Source organism: Hyaena hyaena, unplaced genomic scaffold (genome assembly GCF_003009895.1).
Source record: "Hyaena hyaena isolate Hyena2069 unplaced genomic scaffold, ASM300989v1 scaffold_78, whole genome shotgun sequence".
Taxonomy (NCBI): Eukaryota; Metazoa; Chordata; class Mammalia; order Carnivora; family Hyaenidae; genus Hyaena; species Hyaena hyaena.
This window is the reverse complement of record NW_024080710.1, coordinates 3,545,833-3,563,550: the sequence shown is the minus strand read 5'-3', so window position 1 is coordinate 3,563,550 and position 17,718 is coordinate 3,545,833. Positions and strand designations below refer to the sequence as shown.

General features: G+C 35.4%; 1 protein-coding gene across 3 annotated transcripts in view; it reads right to left on the bottom strand.

The window, feature by feature from the left end:
- The window catches only part of WAPL (WAPL cohesin release factor), an 88,649-nt gene that overhangs the window by 50,145 nt on the left and 20,786 nt on the right, over positions 1 to 17,718 (bottom strand). For 2 of the 3 annotated variants that reach the window (XM_039233698.1, XM_039233699.1), the window contains exons 3-4: positions 8,622 to 9,665; positions 6,415 to 6,533 (exon numbers count right to left, since the gene is read on the bottom strand). In XM_039233698.1, coding sequence (XP_039089629.1) covers positions 6,415 to 6,533; positions 8,622 to 9,665 — 1,163 coding nt within the window. The remainder of the gene's footprint in view (positions 1 to 6,414; positions 6,534 to 8,621; positions 9,666 to 17,718) is intronic. The other variant, XM_039233700.1, reaches the window with a different exon arrangement.

Sequence of the window (17,718 nt, the reverse complement as noted above, 5' to 3'; positions counted from 1 at the left end):
AATAAACAAATAAAATTCTTTAAAAAATTATTGAGTCTTGGGGCGTGTGGGTAGCTCAAACAGTTGAGTGTCCAACGATGGCTCAGGTTATGATCTTGCAGATCATGGGTTTAAGCCCCGCGTCTGGTTCTCTGCTGTCAATAAAGAGCCCACTTGGGATCCTTTGTCTCTCTCTCTCTGCCCTTGCTCAATGCATGTGTACACGTACTCTTTCTCTCTCTCAAAATAAACATTAAAAAAAGTTATTGACTCTATAGTGTAGAAGAGAATGAGAGCAAGGCATAGGGAAAGGAGGAAGAACATCTCTAGAGAATTCCAGTTATTAAATGTGGAATAGCAATTTAGAAATCTCACCATTCTGCAACTGTCAGTGTAATAAATGATGCAGGCAAAGATCAACAATGGATGCTAAAATGAAGTGAAACATAATGAGGAACAGGATACTCACATGGTGCCAACGTAGCACCCAGAAGCTTACTTACTATCTAAACTAATGGAAAAATATGCCTTTATGGAAGAGCTGGTGATCAAAACTTTCATTTGGTGGTCAAACAATATTAAGAGTAGAATAACCAAGTGTTATGTAGCTTCTAATGTAAAGCAGAATACACAATTATCACTTTGACTTATTCTTGTCAAAATGTTTAACCCTAACCTAATCAAACTTACAGACTTCCAGTGTTCTATGCCACTATGCTACTGTAATATAATGGGGTAATGACTTAAAAGATATCATTGGAGGAAAAAATCCGATAAATTTTGAATGTGGAATATTCTATAAGAAAAGTAACATGAATTCCTTAAAATAAAATCAGTGCCACAAGAATTTTTAAAAGATGATGGGACTGTTTAAGGCTTAAGAAATATTAACAACTGAAGGATTATGATTTGGGGGGAAAAAAAACCTAAAAGACAATTAGGAGATAGCTGGAGAAAATGAAATACGGACTAGACATCAGATAGTATCAAAAAATTGCTTATTTTTAAGAAGTTCATTCATTAGAGAGAGAAAAAAAAAGTGAGAGCAGGGGAAGGGCAGAGAGAGGGAGGGACAGAAAATCCCTATCAGGCTCTGCAGTCAGCATGCAGAGCAGGGCTTGAACTCATAAACCACAGTATCATGATCTGAGTTGAAATCAAGAGTCGGATGCTTAAAAGACTGAGCAACCCAGGCACTCCAAAGAATTGCTAATTTTTTAAAGTACTGTTATCATATAACCACAGTTGAATATGAGATTATCCTTTTTCTTTTAAAATGTATGCCATCTATAACTCCACAACTTTTAAATCAGACAGAAAAAAAGTGTTTTATATATATATATATATATATATGTTATACATGTTAGGGGAGGAGACCATGTATATGCAACTGAGTCAAAATATTAACTGGAAATCAATCTAGGTAGAAGGATGTGGATATTCATCATACTGCTCTTTCACATTTTCTATATATTTTGATTGTTTGTAGTAAAAAGTCTAGAGGGAGGAAAAAAGTAGAAGTCTATAAATCAGCAGTTCTCAAAGCATGTGCTAGGGACCCATGAAACTCTTTCAATAATTTTCCCAGTAATAGTAAGACGTTATTTGCCTTTTTCACTATGTAGTCATTCGTAAGGACAGTGAGAAAGCAATATTGGGTAAAGCTGTTGGTGACTTAGCATGAATCAAGATAGGGGGGCTCCAAACTGTGTAAGTAGTCATATTCTTTACTGTCATATACTTCCCAGTTAAAAAATAAAATGCGGTTTCATATAAGAAAAAACCTTTGGTGAAGGAATAAATATTATTAATTTTATTAAATCCCAACTGTCAAATACACTAATATTCCGGGGCGCCTGGGTGGCTTATCGGTTAAGCATCCGACTTTCGCTTAGGTCATGATCTCGCGGTTCGTGGGTTCGAGCCCCGCGTCGGGCTCTGTGCTGACTGCCAGCTCAGAGCCTGGAGGCTGTTTCAGAGTCTGTGTCTCCCTCTCTCTCTGACCCTCCCCNTTGGGCATGAAGAAAGGCACTTACTGGGATGAACATTGGGTGTTAAACAGAAGGGCTGAGGGGCGCCTGGGTGGCTCAGTCAGTTAAGCATCCGACTTCAGCTCAGGTCATGATCTCGCAGTTCGTGGGTTCGAGCCCCATGTCGGGCTCTGTGCTGATGGCCAGCTTGGAATCTGGAGCCTGTTTCAGATTCTGTGTCTCCCTCTCTCTCTGACCCTCCCCTGATCATGCTGTATCTCTCTCTCTAAAAAAAAAAAAAAAAAATAAAAAAAACTTAAAAAAAAAAAAAAAAAAACACTTCAGCTGCATACAGAGGCACTTGGGTAGCTCATTCAGTTAAATGACCGACTCTTGATTTCAGGTCAGGTCAAGATCTCACATGTTCGGGAGTTCGAATCCCACATCGGGTTCCACACTGATAGTACAGATTCCACTTAGGATTCTGTCTCTCTTCCTCTCTCTCTGCTCCTCCCCTACTCATTCTCTTTCTCAAAATAAATAAATAAACTTTCAAAAAAAAAAACACTTCTGCTACATACAAAGTACAATGGCTTTGTCAAAGAAAAACATCTTACTGCTGAAGTTGCAAGCTGAACTACTCACTTTTTGCCTAGAAAACCATTCTTCTTTTTTTTTTTTTTAAGAGATAGGGAGGGGCATAAAGAGAAGGAGAGAGAGAATGCCATGCAGGCTCCACACTCAGCACAGAGCCCAATGAGGGACTCGATCTTACCATCCTGAGATCAAGACCTGAGCCAAAACAAGAATTGAACGCTTAATCAACTGAGCCACCCAGGTGCCTTTGGATCACCATTCTCTACTTGAAAAACTAATTGACAAGCTATGCTTGACTTGATATTAGGCAGACCATTTCTCAAAAATGAACAAAGTGGGCCTATCACTGTCAGTCATTCTCCTTGAAGTATTTTCTGCCAATGAAAAAATTTCAACTTTTAAGCAATTAAAATTTTAGAGACCCTTTCCCTCTTACTATGAAACTGATAGCTTCCTAATACTTAAAACTTCTGATGACTCTGGCAGTGATACTAATGTGATTTTTTTAATACCATGTAATGAGATGTGTCACCACTTGAAAAATCTGCAGAGAAATCAGTGTAACCAGTATTTTCCAAATCACCAATAGATGATGTTACAAAGCATGTATGTGTAAAAATTCCATTCAAAATGATGACCAAAAAAAAGTGAAAGGCCAACAGATTTTACTGTTAACAGTATTAAAGGTTCACTGGCATGGTTTTAGATTCCAAATTGCAACTCATCCTTAAGAAACTCCCATTTGTTGAGTTTTGGTATAGTACTAAAGAACAACATTCACAATTACCTGAAAAGACTACTTAAAATACATATATGTGTGAGGCTGGATTTTCTTCATATATTTCAATCAAAACAGCACAATGAAATATACTGAATCCAGGGGCTATGAGAATCTGGCTGTCTTTCATAAAGCCAAACTTTAAAAAGATTTGCAAAAAAATGTAAAACAATGTTATTCTTCTCACTACATTTTTTCAGAAAGTAATTTTCATAAAATGTTATATACTAACATGCAATAGGTTGTTGTTTTAAGTGAATTATTAATATGTATTTTTGAAATGCTTTCGCTTCTAATTTGATACTGATCTGCACATATAATTAAAAGATCTTAAAAAAAAAAATTCTTTGTGGTTCTCAGTAAATGTTTTAAGATTACAAAGTAGTCCTGAGACCAAAGTAATTGATAACTATTGCTCTGGAATTAATACATGCCATACACAATTTCATATAAACCAAAAGCTGCACCTAAGCAGTAATGACTATAGGCTACATAGTCCATACAGACTATATTCCACACTGCCCTGGCCCCCAGCCCCTCACCCCAGAGCAAAATTCTGAAGTCTAAGTTAAGTTTATTGAAATTATCATTAAGCAATTTTTTTTTCTGGCAAGGGGGGTGGTCACATGGGGGTACAAAAGTATAGCACATTTTGAAAAGATTGCCAATTAGCTCTTTACAGAGGTGAAAGAATAAAAATAAAATGAGGCTGTAAGACTTGGCCTTACTCATCCTTGGACGCCCTTACTGTTGGGCTGCTTGAAAGCAGTTCAGTCTCCAAAAGATGTTGACAACTTGTAACTTTCAATAACAAAATTAACACAGAACAAGTTATAGAAGGATTTTTTAATGAACAGGTAAAGTCAAGCACATTATTCTGAATACCCATGCTGGACCATATTAAATGACTTACATAATGCATAAAAATGAAACTGCACCCCCCCCCAAAAAAAGAATGAAGTTGGACCCTTAACTTATACCATATACAAAAATTAACTCAAAATGAATCAAAAACTTAAATGTAAGACCTAAAATATAAAATTCTTAGGAGAAAACATAAAGGAAAAGTCAAGCATCTGATTCAGCAATGATATCTGGCCACTAAAGAAAAAGCAAATTGGGATTTCATTGAAATTAAAAACTTGTGCATCAAAAGCACACTATCAAGACAGTAAAGGGACAGGTGACAGAATGTTCTACTGTGCAAATTATTTATTTGAGATTAATATTTAGACTATGTAAAGAACTCCTATAACTTAACAAAAAGACAACCTCAATTCAAACATGCACAAAGGGGAGCCTGGGTGCCTCAGTCAGTTAACCACTCAACTCGATTTCACCTCAGGTCATGATCTCATGGTTTGTGAGTGCTGCTATGTCAGTGTAAAGCCTGCTTGGCAGTCTCTCTCCCTTTCTCACTCTTTCTCTCTCAGAATAAATAAACTTTAAAAAATTGTTTTAATTAAAAATTAAATTAAAATTAAAAAATTTTTAAGGAAAAACATCAGGGATGAGGGGCATTAAGGAAGACACTATTGGGATGAGCACTGGGTACTTTTTATAAGACCAAATCACTAAATTCTATTCCTGAAATTATTATTACACTACATGTTAACTAATTTGGATTTGAATTTTTTAAAAAGATTTTTAATGAACAAGTTTATAAGATTGAAAAAGAAAAGAAAGAAAAAGAAAAAACCAAACATGCACAAAGGACACAAAAAGATGCTCAACATCACTGGTCAGGAAATGATGCAAATCAAAACATAATAAGATACCATTTCTCATCCATTAGAGTCGCTATTAAAAAAAAGAAAGAGAAAAAATAGCTATTATCAAAAAAAGGGGGAGAGCACATGGATAGCTCAGGTCTTGAGCTCCGGGCTCTGAGTTCAAGCCCCACAATGAACTCTGTGCTGGGCATGAAGCCTACTTCAAAATTAAACAACACAAAACTACACAAAACAACACAACCCAGAAAATAAGTGTTGGTGAAGACATGGAGAAAATGGAACCCTCTGCTGGTGAGAATGTAAAATGGTTTGGTCAAGGTATAAAAGAGTGACAGTTAAACACACGCCTAACTCTCTCAAAAATTCTACTCCTATTTATCTAAAATAGGAAAGTAGGGACTCAAATGGCCAAAAGCTGAAAACAGTCCTAGTGTCCATCAACAGATGAATAAACAAAATGTGATAAATACAAAATGTCCTTCTAAGAGAAAGAAGAAGGGAAAGGGGGAGAAGGCCATGTGACGGAGGCAGACAATGGAGTTATGCAGCACAAATCAAGGAAGACCTGGACCCATCAGAAGCTGGAAGAAGCAAGGACGAATAGCCCCCTTAGAGTGTTTTAGAAAGCAAGACCCTCCCAACATCTTAGTTTTGGATTTCTGTCATGCAGAACTGTGACAGAATAAACATATTTTAAGTCAGCCAGTTTATGGCTTAAAACTAATGAAAACAGTAACCTTCCATGTATTTATATCACCTAATAGAGTTGTGCCGGTGGACGGTAGAGTTTGGTCTTCTCATCAATAAAACACCCTTGAACAACAACAACAAATGTAGTATATACATACAATGGGATGTTCTTCCACCATAAAAAAGGACTGAAATTCTGATATGTGCTACAATATGGATGGACCCTGACAACATTATGGTTAGTGAAATAAGCCAGACACAGATAGTTAAGAATTGTATGACTCCACTTAACATGCAATAACTAGAATAGGCAAATTCATACAAAAAAAGTAGAATAGTAGAATAGACAAAAAGTAGAATAGCGTTTACCACACAGGTAGGGGCTAGGAGGACAGAGTTTTTGCTGCACATGATGAAATGTTCTGGATATAAATAATGGAATGGTTACAAAACACTGTGAATGTATTTAATATTACTGAATTGTACATAAATAAAAATTATGCTAGGTATATTTTACCACACTTCAAAAAAAATGGTTACAATTTTTAAAAAACTTTACTTACATACTTTGAAAGACAAAATCTATAATCTTCAGATTAAAAAAATCAAGAGCTTAGCCCTCCAATAATATATAAATAATATAAATCACTGATAATACTTTACTTACCCGTTTGGGGCCACTAAAAATCTTTCTGGTGTTTTCTTTTGATTTATCTCCTTGTTTATTTGGGGGCTTCTTCACACTTTCAGGCACACCAGGCAAATCCTCTGTAAAATCCAAGTTTTCTGAAATGGTAATCAAAACTAGCTAGCTTTCTAATATTTCAAATTATCTACCAAACAACCTATGAACATTTGGGGAGTGCCATTTTGTGGGGTAAAAGAATAAAGAAAATAAAAGCATCATTCAGTTGACAAAATATTCCTAATGATATGAAGTCTCATTATGCCATTCTCACCCCCTTGCCTGCCCCCTACTCTAGAAGAAAATCAGACACCAAGTTACTATGTATGTGCTTCAGTTTTATTGTGTAAGTGGCAAAATCAATTCTTTTCTAAAATAACTGCTGGATATCTATGGACACTGACATTGGGCGGGTATAGTTCAAACATACACACAGTATCTACCTTTTAACATTTCTCTAGAGCTTAAGTATACTGAATCATGCTGGCCTTCAAAGAATGTCTGCTTGCACCTACAAAAGTCACATTAAAAAAAAAAAAAAAGACAGCTATCCTTGGCAAAAGATATAAAATGACCTAGTACAATGTAGCGCAATGATTTGTGGGTCTTCATACAAAAATAACCAAATAATTAGATAAATTCCCAGTTATATTTTTTTCTATTCTAAACAAAAAAAGCAAAATAGAAAAATTTTTAGTAGCCCAACCCTTGAAAATGTTTGCTATTTCATATATCAGTTGAAGACCCAAATTCAAACTCTGGATATATCAATCAAATGGTCTCTAATTTTTAAATTTTATTTGGTATCAATATGAAGTTTTTGAAAGGGAGCCTGATGATCTCACATTTCAAAGCTTAAAAAGTTACATTACCCCAAAATGTAAATTTCAGCCAGAGATTTTTCAACTGCTGATCAGGATAACTTGCTATCTAAGTTAGCAGAAAGGGCTACGTAAATTACAGGAAGACAGGAACTCAGGTTCTGTGCATGATTACTTATCATCCCCCTCACAAAGCAACCGTAAAGCTGTCTGCCCCGTCAGATCTCATGTGACTCACAAAGCTGCTGCAAACTTCAGTTCTCCAGAAGAGATACAAAACAACACTGGCTGAATTCTGATAATCCCCTTATTTTATTTATTTATTTTTACAGTTAGGAGTATACAGTGAGCCCTTAGGGACTATTCTTATACAATTCTAGTTTTGAAAAGTGACTCTAATCTAACAAAACTAGGACAAATAAAGCAAAATAGTAGGTTGTCTCAAGTATGGCTTAAAATGTACAAGACAATCTATATGTAAAAATACTATTAGAATTCTAATTCACCATAATGACACTTCTTGTATGACTTAAGAGGACAAAAACGTTATTTAGCAAGTAAAGCGATACAGAGGAACTATGTATTTGGTTAAATATATATAAATATAGCCTCTGGATCCCAGAGGATTTAGCTTACTGTTCTTCTCTCAACAATCAATCCACTTCACAAAGCCCTTGTCAGGTAATGACTTAATTATAGCAAAGCTAACCTACTTCTTGTGTTTGTCTCTCACAGTGGAAACTATCAACTCCTTGAGAGCCTCTAGTCAATACTGGCCCTACTATCTTAAGATACAAATTTTCACTGTTAAGAATGAATAAATACTTAACTAGCACTTTTCAATTTTATTAAATCAACTCGAGAGGATGATTTTTAAGATTAACATTTCTTTTTAACTTTAAACTTAAGATTTCTTGAGAATGTTTTAAACATTAGTTGATTAGTTTTGAGCCAACTACAAAGGCTTTTGATCAATTTTAATTTTCTAATATTTCCCTCATTATAAATCATAATGTCCAAAATCTACCCTTAAGTCCCCACTGCATGGGGATTTTCAAAGTTGAAACATCAAGATGTCTAGTATCCCTGTACTCAGACACACATTTTAAAATTCTCAAGTGCTAAAGGCAGAATTAAAACACATATATGAAAAGACCCCAATCTATAAATTGATCCTTACGTGGAACTTGATTATGAACAATTAAAACACTGTACCTCTGGATAAGGTACAATCTGTGGTTCTAAATAAATAGTACTTTTATTAAAATTAAACATAACACATTAAAATCAAGTATCTAGGCAGAAACTAAGTAACTATTGATTTAAACTTAAAACACACTTACTTATAATAATTTTTTTAAGTCTTACCTGCATTATTAGTATTAGACTGACTGTCCTGGGAACTATCACTGTTTTCAGGAGGAGGCTGCAAGGAGGGTGATGAAGCTGTTTTAGTTCTTTTTTTGCTTGTTTTTCTTTCCACTTGACAGTCATCTTCATCATCATCTTCACTTTCACTGAGATCATCAAAGCCAAAATACTTAATTTTGTAATTAGAACTCCCAGATCCTCCTTCATCACCTCCTGTCTCATCATGATCTTCAAAACCAAAAAATTCAAGTTTAACATCCTTTTTGGATTTAGTATTACTAGGTCGAAATCTAGTAGTGGTCTTAGAAGTTGCAATATCTGCCTTTTTTCTTAGACGGCCAGCTTCTCCCAAATCTGCAGGGGTTGATGCAGTGAACTCATCCATGCTACGTTCCATAGTATCCTGAATGGTAACATTACAAACTGACAAGCAAGATGGATGTAAAACAGTGTAATCTCTAGTCCGTCCAACCGTCCCTCTAAAACTGGTCCCAGAACTTCCACTGCCCTTCTTTGCCTGATTCAGGCCATCTTTACTTGATTCACTGTTTGCTTTGGCTAAGGCCTGACTGGTGCCGTCCATTAGCTTATCAAAATTTGATGCTCCTTGTGAGGATTTTGCTTTATTCGCCCTACAGTACGTCCTACAGTTGCTTGGCCTAAGAACACTTTGCACGATGTCTTCCTCAATGGCTTCATTCAGATTTTCCAACCGGTTTTTAAAATCCTCATCCTTCATCTCCAAAAGAGGATTACTATCCAAACTTAAAATACAATCTTCTGATCTGATATCTTCAAAATCATTATCCCATTCATACAAACCAGTTCTTACAGATCCTTTAATGGGAGATATTTCTGATGGAGATTCTGACCCTTTTCCAAGTTGGGAGTTCCAAGTATCATTTGTTTCCTTGATTTCATCAGCTTTGTATCCAGAAGCTACTGTCGTTTCTGCATTGGATTTCTTAGTACTGTCTTCAGCATTTTTGTAAATATGGTGACTATTCTTTTCATATTCTTCACTAAAATTCTCCACTTTATCTATAAAAATTAAAAATAAGTCAAGGATAAAAACATAAGTGACATCAATGTTAAAGTTAAGAAATAACAAGGATATCTACCTAAGAGCACAGAATTAATCCTGAAATAATTGCAATAAGGTTATTAGACAGTGAAGAAATTAATGAATGTTTACGTATTTGACACTTCCCCTTCCACCTTTTAAAATAGAGCTCTCATGCCTTTTAGTGACCTCTCCCTAGTCATTCAAGTCCCTTAAAATTGTTACTCTTAATTCAAAAGATTGACAGTATTAAGCAACTAGATCAATTCAGAATTAAAGGACTCAGCCAAACCTTCTTAGAGATTATTATGGGTTTTTCAAATTAAATGCTTAAATTATAATTTATTTAGTAGAATCTAAACAGTGTAACACAATAAATGAAAACATTCTGGCAGTTTATTTCTCTGGTGTAGGGCTGCCCATAAGAATATGCCAGCTCTGTCTAGAAACCCATCTCAGGGTCAGGTTTCTTTCTCTAGTTCTGTTTCCATTCTTTCTCCTAATCCTAAAAGCCATATAACTTCAAAGATTTTTTTTTTCTTTTTTTAACAGCTGCTCTGGTGCCTAAGTGGCTATCTATGCATATCAGCAAGCAGTAAATCTTACACTTACTCTTCATTTTGTACTTGGGCAATTCATTTTTACTATCTTTAATTTCTATCATCATAAACATTTTTTGTTAACCTTTCTAAACGAGAGATGAAAATATGATTCAAACTGGTATTATGATTAACTCTCCCAGCACTTAGCAGTAGAAAAAATAATGGCAAAATGTTTATGCCAAACTTCCTGTTTATAATTAAAAAGTGCACTTACATTTAAGAAAAGCCAATTACAAATCTCAATTAACAAACCATCAAATCTAGACAAAGGGATGATTTTACATGAATTTGATGCACAATTCTTAATACTACCCAATGGGTTTAAATATAATTTAACTTGTTAGGTTAATGTTTACTTACCTTTAGAAGGGACCTAATATCTGTTTTATTCTTAGATACTTCCCAGCAGAAAGCAAGGAATTATAGTTTTTCATAATCTCAGAAGTACCAATCACTAAGCCTAAGATACTGAAAAGCTGAAAATTAAAAGCTGACTCTGACATCTGATATCTTAAATGGAACAGAAGCAAAGCAAAATCTAAACCAAACCAGAAGAAATACCATCAAGGCTTTTACTTTTACTAACAAGTAGAAAGAGTAGTCGTAGCTGAGCCTGGAGACTTAATGTTGTCCTGGTTAGATAAGCTCTTCAGAGCTCAGGCAAGACCCCTAACTTCAGGAGTTTTCCTAAGAGCTTCAATTTCCTCATCTGGTCAGAAGAGAAGTCAGTGACCTAGACTACTTTATAGCCTTCCTGAAGGAATTACTTCCTAATGAATACATTATGGGAGTGCTTAGTATGCTTAGCCACACAAAGGTCTGTGAGATGTCATTAAATGTACTATCACATTGCTTTTGTAATTGCATAGCATTCTACCATTTTAATGCCACAAATTTTATGTAGGCTGTGTCTGTTTTCTGACTAAAAAACAAAGAATAGCATTTACATGAACAATAAATGTCAGTATCCCTATCTGTAAAAACTACCATTTCAGGAGGCACCTGTGTGGCTCAGTCAGTTAAGCATACAACTTCGGCTCAGGTCATGATCTCACAGTTTATAAGTTCAAGCCCCACATCAGGCTCTGTACTAACAGCACAGAACCTGTTTCAGAGCCACTGTCTCCCTCTCTCTCTCTGCCCCTCCCCCTCTCAAAAATAAATAAACATTAAAACAAATAAAATATATTGAATTAAAAAGAAAAAGAAAACTACTACTTCAGGGCTCCTGGGTGACTCAGGTGGTTAACCTAAGTGTCCAATTTCAGCTCAGGTCATGATCTCACAGTTCATGAGTTTGAGCCCCATATTACCCTCTCTGCTGACAGCTCAGAGCCTGGAGCTTGCTTTGGATTCTGTGTCTCCCTCTCTCTCTGCCCCTCCCTTGCTGGTGCTCTGTCTCTCCATCTCTCTCGAAAATAAGTAAAACAATCTAAAAAAAACTACTTCAAGTTTCACTTTAATTTCTCCAAAAATCAGAGAGAATGCATGTTGTGTTACTATTCTTATAAATAAGACATCTTTCATATGTCTTTGTTGTCAGGTTATCATATAAATCTACTTTAAGCACAGAATAATAAAGAGTCCTACAGAAAATATTCTCATTAAACGTTATAACTAAAAGTTACTAAAAGTTATAACTAAAAGTTCTCCACAAGAGTATTCTTATATACAAAATAAACACCTTCCATAGCCCTTCATCATTTAGCTCTGGAACAAGCTTTACAACTATATCTTCAGAAGAGAGCAAGGCCATCTTATCCTAAAATGCAGGACAATTACTTTCAACTGCTTTCCTCCCTCAAATATCCCAGCTTCTCTGTCACATAAACTCTGTTTGATATCTTAAAACATCAAGTGATTAAAAACAGTAAATAAAATAAGTTATTTTCTTCCAGAGAAGCTATACTTTACTGTTTTAATCTAAACTGACTATATAAACAGAAGTATGTTCCTAGCTAACACAGGTTTAGGAGTTCAATGAATGTGTGCCAATTCTGCCACTTTCAGGGTAAAATGAGGCCTTAAGCTCAGGCCATTTCTTCACCAAAAAATGAACTAACAAAATATTTCTGAAGGGCTAGATGAATAGATAAAAGATAATATATTTAAGTACATCTTACAGGTTATACATCACATAAATGCAAATTACCATAACTATTACCACTATGCCACAATACAGAACATATTTTTAATAATCTTTTAGCAAGACTTTCCTTAGTGGGCTCTAACCTGTAAGTTCACCAATACTCCCTTATGTGTCCTGTGCCTACCAGTTTCATCCAAGGAATCCAAAACCACATTCTAAGTCCTACTGTTTCTCAAGCTAAGGGTGAAGACTGGATGTATAGAAAGTTGTTAATTTAAAACTTAGCCCAGCACCATCTGCTATCAGATACTTAATGTTTTTTAAGATCACTTGATTTTATTTTTAAAATTTTTTTCTTCAAGTAATCTCTACACCCACCATGGGGCTTGAACTCACAAACCTGAGATCAAAAGCAGTATGCTCTTCTTTTTTTTTTTTTTTTTTAAGTAGTACACTCTTCTTCTTACTGAGCCATCCAGGAGCCCCAACATCACTAGATTTTAGCAACATTAGTTACTCAATCTTTTGTATGTTAGGTAATATATAAAGGAGGGAATTTATCTTAATGAAAAAAACACATGACAAGCATGGGGTTAAACCACATAACTAAGCCAATACCTAGATGTGTATAAGTTTGGCAAGCCTTATTATCTCTCTAGGCCTCATGCTGCTTATCTAAAACATGGAAAGCAATGGCACATAAAAGATTAATTAAATGCCCACTATTCCCTTAAAGATTCTTATTTTGAAAGGAAATGGATAATTCCCTTAACAATAAAAACACAAACATATCAGTCCTTACAATAATAGAAGTATTGAGTTCAATTATTCAAAAAAAATTTTTTTTTAATCTTTACTTATTTTTGAGAGACAGAGACAGAGAGAAGAGTGAAAGCGGGGGAGGAACAGAGAGAGAAACACAGGATCCAAAGCAGGCTACAGACTCAGAGCTGTCAGCACAGAGCCGGACACGGGGCTCAAACTCACAAACTGCAAGATCATGACCCAAGCCGAAGTCAGACACTTAACCAACTGAGCCACCCACGTGCCCCTACATAGTTTTATAAAGAAAAATAGATAGGTGGGATAACAAGTATTCTGTGAGTGAAGAATACTCTTTGAAGTATTTAAAAAATTGAGACGGTTAAGTTTGATCAGAGATTTATGAATGGGTTTCACAGTTTCTTCACATTTTGTGAAACTGTATGAATATTTGCACATATTTCTCAGAGAGAGTACACATAGTTTCAGCAAATTTTCAAACTAAAATATATTTTCAGTGGTTTAAAAGAGAAAGAGGGATGCCTGGGTGGCTCAGTTGGTTGGGAGTCCGGCTTCGGCTCAGGTCATGATCTCACAGTTCGTGGGTTCGAGCCCCGTGTCAGGCTCTGTGCTGACAGCTAGCTCAGAGCCGGGAGCCTGCTTCAGATTCTGTATCTCCCTCTCTCTCTCTGACCCTCCCCTGCTCACACTGTCTGTCTCTCTCTCTCAAAAATAAATAAAAATACATTTTTAAAAAATTAAAAATACAAACGAGAAAGAGAAGGAGCAAAATATATGCACAACATCAGTGTATACTGACTGTGGAATTTCAAATCTCTATGGGAAAGATGGATTATTCAATAAAGGTACTGGAATATCTGAAGGAAATAAATTATTTATATTTGATATTTGATAATATTTGATAATAAATCAAATATTAAATATATTCTAGATTAATCAAAAACTTGATTATGGAAAATGAAACTATACACATATTATAAAAGAGAATTTTTTTAAAATACTTTACACTGGAATGGAGAAATTCTTTCTCAGATATAAAGCCCATAATCCATATTAACTTACATAAAATCTAAAATTTCAGCATGTTAAATAAGGTTAAAGGAAACAAAATGTGAAAAACATTAATTGCAACTAGTATTACCAAAGAAGAGGTAAATTTCCTTCATTTAACAAGAGTTCTTACATATCCAGATGCATTAGAGACCTACAATGGGGGATAAATGCAAAGTTTATAGACTACAGGAGTGTATCTTTAGGACCTCAGAAGAGGTAAGTTTTTTTAAACCAGATACAAAAAACACTAACCATAAAGGAAAAGAAAGAAATTTAATTTCACCAAAATTAAATCTGTCCATAAAACAATACTATTTAAGAACTACCAGACAAACTAGAGTGGAGGGTATTGAGACTATATAAAGAATGCACATAACTCACTAATTAAAATATGTCTAATAAAAAAATGATCGAGACTTGATGACTCACTCAAGAAAGGATGTTCAACAAACATAAAATATATTAAAAGATGCCTAATTCAATTAGGAAGGTGCAAATTAAAACCATAATGAGATACCATGACACAACCACCAACAGAACTAAAATTCACAATATCAAGTACTGTGGAGACGGTAAAGCAACTTCAACTGGTGGTAAAGGAAACTGAACTTCGGCATTATCTATGAAAACTAAACTTATGACACAACAATTTCATTTCTAAGTACTTACCAAATAGATACCCATGCAAACATATACCAAAAGTTGTACTAAGCTGAACCATATAAAACCTCCGTTTTAAAAATAATCAAATATTAGCAATTCCACATGGTTCAACATAACAAAGAATGCCCATAGCAACATCATTCCAAAACAATGAAATCTAAATATTCATTAACAGGACAGTCAATACAGCAGTCTGCTCATACAAAGAAATTCTACAGAGCAGTAAAGACAAAACTACATTTCCAGGGCACCTGGGTGGCTCAGTCAGTTAACCCTCTGAATCTTAATTTCAGCTCAGGTCATGATCTCAGGGTTTGTGAGATCAAACCCTGCATCAGGCTCTGTGCTGATAACACAGAACCTGCATGGGATTCTCTCTCCCTTTCTCCAGCTGGTGCACAAAAGCTCTCTCTCAAAATAAATAAATGTTTTCAAAAACGTACATGTCAAAGAAACAAACATACCCTTGAAGCAAGCAGTTTTATTTACAAGCATTTACAAGGAGTATGAAATAAACATAAGTAACAAGGAAACTCACTACAACTTTGTTTCCTGGTGTTTGCCTTCATACACAATACAACTATCAATAATGAACTACTCAAAGTATCATACAGCCACATATCTAAATACTATGTAGCTATTAAAAAAGAATGAGGCAGATCTCTGTTATGTAGAGATAAGGTCCTTAAGGATGGGACAAGGGAAAAGCCCTTTCTATCTTTTTTTTTTTTTTAATTTGTTTTTAATGTTTTATTTATTTCTAGGAGAGAGAGAGAGACAGCGTGAGCAGGGGAGGGTCAGAGAGAGAGGGAGACACAGACTGAAGCAGGCTCCAGGCTCTGAGCTGACAGCACAGAGCCCGACGCGGGGCTCGAACCCACGAACCGCGAGATCATGACCTAAGCGAAAGTCGGCCGCTTAACCGACTAAGCCACCCAGGTGCCCCAATCTCTTGAATTGCCTACAGTCTGAGAATAGTCTGTTCATATACTTAAAAGAATAAAAACTGCCAAAGGTACATATTAAGTACCTTAAACAGTAACAATTGTACTGCAATTACTTTTTTTGGACCCTTTATCTTTTAAAGAATTCTACTTATGTATGAAATACAATGTCTGGAATTTGCTTCAAAATAATCCATTAAAAAGGAGTAGATAGGAATGCTTGGGTGGCTCAGTGGTTAAGCATCCAACTTTGGCTCAAGTCATGGTCTCGAGGTTCACAAGTTTGAGGCCCTCATCAGGCTCTGCTGAAGCTGGAACCTGCTTCAGTTTCTGGGTCTCCCTCTCTCTCTGCCCCTCCCCCAATGGCACTGTCTGTCTCTCGAAAATAAACATTTAAAAAAAAATAGATAAGAATAAAAATGAAACAAGACTGACCATGAATTAATGCTTAAGGAAGCTAGATACATACACACATACACAGATATACACATCTGTGTAACTATATGCTAGTATGTATATACATACTAATAACAACATATATACTTCCCTCATCCTTATAAGAAAATGAATATATTTTCTTTCACTTTCATCAAATCCATCACACAGATATGGAAAATTGGGCCAGCGAGGTTAATGACACAGTTACCAATTAAACAAATGGCCAAAAGACCCCATAAAAAGATCCACCCTGAGTTCTATTACATTATACTACCTTTGGTAGCAGCTTAAAATTGAAATACTGAAGCAGATAAACCATCGTAATCCACATTAACAGAAAAAATCCAGATGAAGTTAAACATCTAATGTTTTGGACAAATACGTATCATATGATTCGCTGAAGGTTAAATTTAAACAAAGATTTTGACTTTTGACTAAGACGACTGTACAGATAAAGGAGCTTTGGAGATGATTACTGACTAAATACAGGTAAGGTAACTAGAAAAGTTAATTTGGGGGGCGCCTGGGTGGCTCAGTCAGTTAAGCGGTCGACTTAGGCTGAGGTCGTGTTCTCACGGTTCGTGGGTTCGAGCCCCGCATCAGGCTCTGTGCTGACAGTTTGGAACCTGCTTCCAGTTCTGTGTCTCCTTTCTCTCTGCCCCTCCCATGCTCATGCTGTCTCTCAATAATAAATAAACTTTTAAAAAAATAAAGTTAATTTGGGCCATAAGGGGTACCTCCATTACATGCAAGCTAGTTTTAAAGATTGGAGTGGTGGTCATGAGAAGAGGAAACAAGCATATTCTATATGCAGAAATCATTCAATTCACTGAAACTATAAGGACTGATGAGCAAAAATACTAAAGATCAATTAGAACTGTCCAACAAAGGGAACGCCTAGGGATGAGAGTGTACAACCTTGTCATAAAAGAAGTGTTTACAAAAAGGGACTTGATTAAAATTAGTTAATTCTGCTCTGAAAAAGACACTGTTAAGAGAATGCAAAGACAAGCCACAGACTCAGAGAAAATGTCTGCAATAAATATAATTTATAAATAGGGAGAGAGGCAAACCATGAGAGACTCTTGAATGCTGACAAAAACTGAGGACTGATGGATGTGGGGGGGAGGGGGGGATGGGCATGGAGGAGGACACTTGTGGGGATGAGCACTGAGTGTTATGTGGAAACTAATTTGACAATAAACTATTTGTAAAAAAATAAAATAAAATAAAATAATATATATACTTTATAAAAGACCTTTATACAAATATATAAAGAACTCTTAAAGTTCAATGAGAAAATAAACTAATTAAAAATGAGCAAAAAAAAAATGTGAACAGATATCAGCACAGAAACTATACTGACATCAAATAAGCACATGAAAAATGCTCTTCATTAGGGAAATGCAAAAAGCTAATTTCCTTATATACTAAAAATTCTTGGGGTGCCTGGGTGGCT